This window comes from Lycium barbarum, chromosome 3 (assembly GCF_019175385.1).
Source record: "Lycium barbarum isolate Lr01 chromosome 3, ASM1917538v2, whole genome shotgun sequence".
In the NCBI taxonomy this organism is placed as follows: domain Eukaryota; kingdom Viridiplantae; phylum Streptophyta; class Magnoliopsida; order Solanales; family Solanaceae; genus Lycium; species Lycium barbarum.
Genome location: NC_083339.1, coordinates 560,326 through 569,025, shown reverse-complemented (window position 1 = coordinate 569,025; position 8,700 = coordinate 560,326). Strand labels below are relative to the sequence as shown.

The 8,700-nt window shown below is 33.5% G+C and overlaps 1 protein-coding gene across 1 annotated transcript; it reads left to right on the top strand.

The window, feature by feature from the left end:
• Window positions 1-886: 886 nt before the first annotated feature.
• LOC132629829 (mediator-associated protein 2-like) lies at window positions 887-5,628 on the top strand. Its single transcript, XM_060345207.1, has 5 exons — window positions 887-1,036; window positions 3,010-3,191; window positions 3,914-3,992; window positions 4,139-4,222; window positions 5,000-5,628. Exons 2-5 carry the CDS (start codon window positions 3,063-3,065, stop codon window positions 5,353-5,355), a joined length of 648 nt encoding a protein of 215 aa, XP_060201190.1. The 5' UTR covers window positions 887-1,036; window positions 3,010-3,062; the 3' UTR covers window positions 5,356-5,628.
• The last annotated feature ends 3,072 nt before the right edge of the window (window positions 5,629-8,700 follow it).

Genomic DNA, 8,700 nt, shown 5'->3' with positions numbered 1-8,700 from the left:
TTTAAACTTTTTTTAAAAAATACTTTTTTTTAGATTTTTTTTTTTTTTGCACAAAGGCTAAAAGAATTACCTCAAATTTTTGTGTATGAAAGCTGTATAAAAAATGTATGAAATGTGTATGTGTGAGCGAAATTTTTAATATAGTTTTCATACACAAAATTGTGAGCGAAAACTTTAAGCCTTGAATATTGTATGAAAATTGTTACAATATTGTTGTAGTTGTCTTAATTTTCCAGAAACATAATATGAACTGTATATATAAAAAAATAAATGAAATTCTAAGTCTTGAGCAAGATATACACATTTCATACCATTCTCATACATAATTTTGAGTGTAATGTTTAAGCCTTGATCGAGATATACACATTTCATACGTTTTTCATACACAAAATTTGAGCGAACTTTTAAGCCTTGAGCAAGATATACACATTTCATACTAAAAAATTTGAGCGATTATTTTTAGTCTTGAATGTTGTATCAAAGTTGTATACAATGTTGTTGTAGCTGTATTAATTTTATAGAAATCTAACATGAATTTTATACACGAAAATGTGAGCGAAATTCTAAGCCTTGAGCGAGATACAAATTTCATACCGTTTTCATACACACAATTTTGAGCGAATTTTTTAAGCCTTGAACGAGATACACATTTCATACACTAAATTTTGAGCGAACCTTTTAAGCCTTGAGCGAGATAACACATTTCATACAACTTCCATACATAGATTTTTGAGCGAAATTTTTTTTTTTTTTTTTTTTTTTTTTAAAAGTATGTTTTGTATAGGATTTGTAATTTATGTTTTGTAAATAGAAAACTATCGTCACGTTTCGTAAATATTTCTCCTTAATATATATATATATATATATATATATATATATAAACCCTTATGTTTTTTACCCAAAAATGTATATGAGCCCAAATTCCCAATCCCACAGCCCACAGTTAATAAACGAAATAGGCCCAAATATAAAATACCCGACCCAATCAATACAAACTAGGGTTTCTTCAATCTGTGCCATTGATTGTTCTATCCAGGTAAGCTTTTTACTTTTTTAAATATTTCCCTAATTTCTTTTTTTCTAGAGATTAGAGATATGGTTTGTACCTAACTCTTCAGTTGTTTTAGTTTGCCTTTCAAGTTTCAATTTTGCTTATGATTTCTGTTAGAATTTTGATTTTACTGCTTTTTTTTTTTGAATAAATCCTAGTTGATAGTTTGGTAGCTGGCTATCCATATCTTTTAGTAATTAGTTAGTTGAAGATAAATTCTGTGGTGATATTCTAGGCTAGGATAGTGAATTATGTTTTTACTGTTTTTTGTTACTGTAATTTCCCTATAAATGTACAGCTTAACAAAGCTAAATAAAATATTTCACTTTAACTGAATTGCAGTATTTTTCTCTTTTATTTCCCTAATTTTATTTCATTTTGCACTGGCTATTAACTTTATGTCATGCAAGTTGCTCGATTTTAAAGAACCGTTTGGCTATAGATTTTGAAGTTGAAACTTGAAAATTTGAGTTTTTGAAGTTGTGATTTTTGGAATATGAAGTTATGTTTGGACATGCATTTTACTGGGAAAAAAATTGTAAGTATTGTTAGTGGAAGTGACTTGAAAATATTTTGAAGACGAATTTCAAAATCTGATCAAATTTTATGGCCAAACAGATATTTAAAGATAAATTTTCAAAATCTGATCCAAAATTTAAGGCCAAACGCTAGCTTAACTAACATGGATTTGAGAAAAGGTTAGTTGTATTTAATTATAGAAGTACTGAAGCAGCTTATAATAAGCATTCTTATTTGCTTCATATATTGATGATCGTTGCTCGAACTTGTGAGGGTATACTAATAAAGCATCAATTTTTGGAAAAATAGATTTTATTTTTTTATTTTTTTTAGGAAGAGGTAAGTAGTATTTAGTTATAGAGAATTCAAGCGGCTAATAATAAGTATTCTTATTTGCTTCGTATACTGATGTAGTTGTTCGAAGTTGTGATGATATACTAACATAGATTTTGAGTAATAAAGCATCGTTCTTTTTTTTTTGGGAAAAAGGTTAGTAGTATTTAGTTATAGAGAACTGAAGCAGCTTAGAACCAAGATAGTGCTAAGTTTGTACAAGAAATAGTAATGCCTCTGTACAAGAAACAAAAGCTGAGTTATCTCTCCTGTGTGGTTTGCGAGCTATTACACGGGAGCTGGGTTTACCCAGTGCGCACCTGAAGGGTAGCGACTGTGGGTTCCCATGTCATCAGAAAAAAAAAAAAAACAGAAGAAAGGAGGGAAGTTTGTGGAAAACTAAATTGTCCAACAACAATATACCCAGTATATTCCCACATGGTGGGGTCTGGGGAGGGTAGAGTGTATGCAGACCTTACCCCTACTAAATTGTCTGATTAACAAAAATATTCCTGAGTATTGTAGTGGTGGAAGTCCCAGGATGAATGTGCAGCCAGTACCTCTATCGTGGATCCACCTTACTTAAGGGCTATTACAAGAATCATTTTACTGGAGGTTGTAGAATCTTTTAAATAGAATGTGTGTGTAGAGGTGCTCTTACTGTCCTTAAATCCTGGATACGGCTTCATGTGCTACGTATATTTACAAAAAGTATCAACCGTCTTAAGGCAGTTTACATATAGACCTTGTTAGTTTATTCTTGAATTCGTACTTTAATTTCTTGAAATTTTGGCTCATGAGAATTGAATTGGAAACTGAATCAATAGTTAATCAGACAGAGAGTGCAAAGTAGTCTTGCATAGGTGACTGGGATTACCCTTATTCAGTTCTTAAATTAATTTGTAGAAATTTGTGTTTAGGAGTTCAAGTGATTGGAGCATTAAGTCTTATCTAATTTAACCTGCTGCAGCTTTGATAGTCTTAATAAGTTCACAGTTGGATTGTTTATTTTATTGCTTTTGTCAAAGATTCTATTAGCTCTCCTATGATTTTCAATTTTTGAGTTATCGTATGTTTGTGCTTTTCTGTGTAAACCTGTGGTTCAGGAGCTGTTTTGTCTGCAATCTTCAAGCGCTCTTCTTGATTATATTCCATCATTATGGATGCTCCGAATGAACTGAGCTACAAACCACCCCCAGAATTTGAGGAGGTCAAAAAGGATTCACTTATCAATCTTAACATTAAAGACTCAACTGAGCTCTGGCTTATACAGTGGCCCTTAAATCAAGTAAGATTCACGAGAATTTATTCTTCTTGAACTTTTAGAATGTAATAAGGTGCATTCTTTTTTTTTTCCCCAATCTTTCAAGTCTCAATTAAAAATAATAGCGGGACAAGTTCTTCAACATCTATGTATGTTAGTGCATAGAAGATGAAGGTATTTCTTGGGTTTCTTTTTAGTTTCTCAAAAAAAAAAAAAAAAAAGGAAGAAGAAGATATTTGTTGGTTTTTTCTTTTCTCACGTTATCATAGTTTGATGCACATTATAGTCTCTGATTCTATCTTAGTTCTCTTTTTTTTTTCACCCATCTATGCATCTCCTTGATGTCATTGTTTATCTATGAGATCTTATTTACATAATAAACAAAATAAGCATTTCTTTCATCGTCTGAAAATCAAATGCCGGGGTTTCTAAGTGAAAAAGGAAAATTGGTTCGGCGAAAGAAAAAGAAAAAAAAGATCGAGTTAATATTTTCCCTTTCATAGGTGAAAAATACCCAACTAATGAAGAGATTTTCTATCTCTCTTATTTTTTTTCCGGGACAATTCGTATAAGGGATTCTTATCCTTTTCTTGTTCCCAAACAAAGAGCGAGTTTACTTATGTTTTACTATGATTTTGAAGGGAATGAGAATGACTCTTAATGTTGGGTGTGCACTAGTTGTTAATATATTTTTTAGTCATTGCCCATCAGTTCTAAGTTAGTACTTTTCCAATTGGCTACTCCAGCATCCAGATTTCAATGGGCAAGAAGTTTCGTTGAAGCTACATCATGATGGGAATATGGGCAGCTTTGAGGATACATCTGGCAAGTATAATCTTAAGAATAGCATTTACATCTAATTGAATTTGTCTCCCCACCTCAGCACCTTAGCTTTCATGACAGGCCTTTTAAGATAATGAAAGATACTTTTAATTTCTTAAGGTCTTGCTCAATGATTGCTTTTGTAACAGGTAAATCATATGATGTGGTCAGTTGTAGAGCGCAGGACCCAGATGCGATGGTCTTTCTATCTTCTGAGTCAGAGCCAAAAATTGGTAACTCTTAATTACTTTGCATTTTGCTGTCCATTTGTCTGCTGATTCACACATGATCTCTCGACTCTCAACACTCAAAACGTGCAATACTGCAATGTCCCTCTGGATGGCATCTCCATCCGTTCGTTTGTGATGCCGTTCAAGTCAAAGCTATTTTATTGATAGTTGAGGCATCATACTTCATAATCGTGATGTACCATGCATTTTTGTTATGTGAGTACTGCAGCTAATGTGACTCGGTATAGTTGATGATTTCAGTATGTCCACATATGATTTGCTCTTTTTGTTTGCATGTTGAAATTTTACTGATCTCTCTTAGTTGTGTGGAACTTGTACATAATCCAACTGCTAATGCTCTTTTGTTTATATTTTTGGTTGAACGTACTGTTATTCCTTAATGTGAACCTCTACGTGATCCAACTGCTGCTAATTTCCCATACAAGCACAACATGAAGATGTTTGAGCAGAATTTGATAGTGAATTATTTTGAAGTTGTTCTAGTGACCAAAATAACGAACTTTACAATTCAACTATGGGATATCTGCGCCTTGATTGTACCTGTCACTCCAGCTTCTATTTGTCAAGGAAATTCAGATCATATGTCAATTAATGACCACTTCTTCAAGATCGTCTTTGATGTTCAGCATAATGTTTCTTTTTTGGTTTACGACACTATATACTATTATCCTTTTACTTTGAGATTCAACTTTTTTTCCTTCATTGTTGTCATTGTCGAGCATCGTGTGAGGTGATTTATTGCACCCATTGTTTTGGCAGCTGGCAAAATTTCACGGCGTGTTTCCCTTATCCATTACCCGGAGCCAAGCGAGCTTAAACAGAACAGCATAAACTTGAAGCAGACGATGTCTCAGAGATCGTCTGGTGCTACTACATTGACCAATTCGTCTCGTCGCTTTGCAACTCCTACTCAAAGTACTAGGACACGGAGTATTATGCGAGCAGGGAGTTCATCCAAATCTACCAAGAGAAAACACAGTGATGCCCCTTCGAAATCGAATGGCCAATCTATTCAAGATTCAGGAAAAAGCGGTCTTAGTGCATTGACTTCTTCAGGGTCCTTTGATCAATCTCAAGATCAAAAATTAAAGAAGAAAAGGAAAATTGATGGTTGAAGTATTGGCTTAAGTGTTTTTGCGACTCTTTTACATTAGTTGTAGAAAAAAATTATGAGGTTCTTGCCCCAAAGCTAGTGTGCCTTTTAATGATTTTTATTTTAAGTATATGTTTTGACCTGCTTATTTTTTATGAGTTTAATCCCCAATGGAATTTCCATACAGATGAAAGCTGTCTGTTGAAAAAATGCAGGAAACTAGGAATTCTTTGTGCAATTGCATGGATGAGACCAATACTTCATCAAATATCGAATGTTAAATATTTTTGCTTTTTGTTTTGTGGGTCTTCATGCTTCGTCCGATTCCTCATAAACATGGTGTATTTCAGTCTTAAACAATTTGGAATCGGCTATATTTCTTTTTAAAAAATCTGTAAGTCACCATTATGGCAGGAAAGCTTCATACAGAAATTCTGCAATAGTTCCCTACATGTGCCACATATTTGACATGACAGTCATTGATGGTTAGCCACTTAGCCTAAATTGCTATAATCCATTTACAAAATATTCAAGAATTTAACATCTCAATCAAAATCATTACGTGGTAAAACATAACGCGTAACGCTGGTTGACGTGTGCATAATGTATTCAAATCTAATTACAGATAAAATTTCAGTCTTTGAGTTGAAAAAATAGAGAAACGAGCCCATTATTCATTGTAGTTTGTCACTTAATCTAAAAAATTTGTCAGATACCAAAAAGAATTAAAAGTGTTAATAGCTTGTGTAACGTGAATTACTCTCTCTTGCCTTTTTCTAGTCTGTTCTTAAATAATATTTCTTTCTATACTAAAAACAAGTTAATTAAATTTCTAAATGTTATGATTTTATAATTAGGAAATATTTATGGCATGTTTAGACCATTTTTATGATAGTGCAGTCTCATTTGTGTGCATCTATACTATTTTGCATTCGGATAGATAAAAAAAATCACCTAATATTTTTCTGCATTTGCTAGAATTTAAACTTGAGACGTCCCATTCTTCACCCACTTTATTGTTATTACACTCCACTCTTAAATACTTCTAGATTATAAATTTTAAAAGTTCTTTTTTCTTGTTTAAAATTTGTGTCAGTCAAATATTATCACATACATAACAAATACTGGCAAAGCAGGGTAAGTGAAAAGCAAAAGGAACAAAGCACTCCAAATTGGACTATTAAAGCCTTGAAATTCCATGTTTTCACATATTGTTCCAGAATCTAAAGTCGGTGACGCTGCCAGAACAAAAAAATAATATTAAAAGAAGTGACACACTTGCTCACTACTTGCTCTAGGTTACGATATTATATGTTTATATCATATTGTGTGCATATATCAATTCTCTCGAATGTGGTAAGAAGAAATGAACCTTCTAGATGATTGTGTTCAATGAGCCAATCTGTCTCGAATGTTCGTGGTACAAGACAAAGAACATTCTAAGAAGATTGTTCTCGTTTTATTTTATTCTTATTTTTTGGAACAAACTCTAACAAGATGGAAGTTAAATGTCAATTACAGATTTTGAGTCAAATATAAAATTTTAAAACGATGACTCCTTTTTCTTCCTGTCGATTGTATTATTGATGTAAATATGTCAACTATTCTCCCACAACTTTTTGTAATTGAGTGTGCATGATCATATACAAGACAAAAAAGACCTAAGACTTTTCAATACTCAAAACTTAAACAAGTTCTTAGCTTAATTCTCGATGTAATTCGATGAGTTCTAGAAGTTGTGTGATAGTGATGTAACCTGTTATTAATACGCAAAATTTTTAATGTCTTTTCTTTTTATCAAATGATCCATTTGTTCCAAATTATTTCCTAGTTTTGAGACATTTTTTTGTGCGGATTGCCCTCTTTTGGGGTGGTCTTTAAATTTTGCCCCTCATATTTGTGGTCTTTAAATTATGCCCCTCATATTGCTGGTCTTTAATTTTTGCCCTTCGCATTGCAACCCTGAGCGTTCACGCAGAAATCATGAGGTTCTGAGTTCGAACCCCCGCTCAAGCATAAATTAAAAAAAAAAAATTGCAAGGCAAGGTTTGAGTCGCGTGTATGCCGGACCCGGCATACACTTGTTAAGGAATTACCACATTTATGCCGGACCCGGCATACTCATGCCTTATGGGCAGACTTGGCATAAGTATGCCGGGTCCGGTATAACTTTGGTAATTCCTTAACAAGTTTATGCTGGTGGGGGCATACTTATGGACAAACTTTTAATGAGCATACTTTTATGTCGGACCTGGCATAAACTTGTGAAGGAATTACCAAAGTCATGCCGGATCCGGCATACTTATACCAAGTCTGCCATAAGGCATAAGTATGCCGGGTCCGGCATAACTTTGGTAATTCCTTCACAAGTGTATGCCGGTGGGGGATAGCGAAATTTAAACTCTGTCTTGCGATTTTTTTTTTAAATTTTGACTGTGTGGGGGTTCGAACCTGGAACCCATGGGTTTTAGCCGAAGGAAAAAATTTAAAGATTTCAAATATGAGGGGCAAAATTTAAAGACCACCCCAAAAGAAGGGCAATTCTGCGAATTGCCCGTTTTGGGATGTCCCAAAATGTGTTACTAGCTTTCAAGAATAGTCTTGCCAAAACTATATTTTAGCTATCTAACTCTCAAGTAACATCCAAGAGCAACAAAAAATCCTAGCAAAGATAAAAAGTACTATAGTAAAAACCTTTTATTTGCGGGTAGTGTTTACTTGATACTTGTGCCTGTGAGGAATGTAATACTTCCTCTATCTCAACCCATGTGATTCAAACTTGTATAAATCACATGTTTAAAAAGATATTTTAAATTTTTTGTCCAATCAAATAATATCACACAAAATGGGACGACAAATAGTAGCAACTAACAAAACATAGAGTTAATTAACCATCAATGATTGTGGTGAGATGCATATCCTCCACCCTTAGTCACATGTTTTGGGTTTAGGCCTTTAACATAAAGCACTAACCCTCATAAGGAGTGCTCTCTTCTTTAATGACCTTTACACGACCCAAGTTTGAATTAATTGGAGCCTCAGTACGAATACCGAACATAGCAACAATAAAACAACAACAACAATTCAGTCTCAAACAAAGTGATATCGACTATATAAATTTTCATTATCAAAATAGTTGGGTGATCATTGATCAAACTCGTCTAAACACACCATTATCAAAAGAAAAATAAAGATAACATGGGACCTAGCTAGAGAGGTTGAGTACACTTTCTTATGCGCATGCCTTAGTGATATACTACTCAAAAAATGCAAAGGTGAAAAGTACTTAGATAAGTAGTAAAGCACAATTTGGCACACCACCTTGGACCTTACTACTCCTTGTTTAAATTCTTTTGCTGTCACCTTG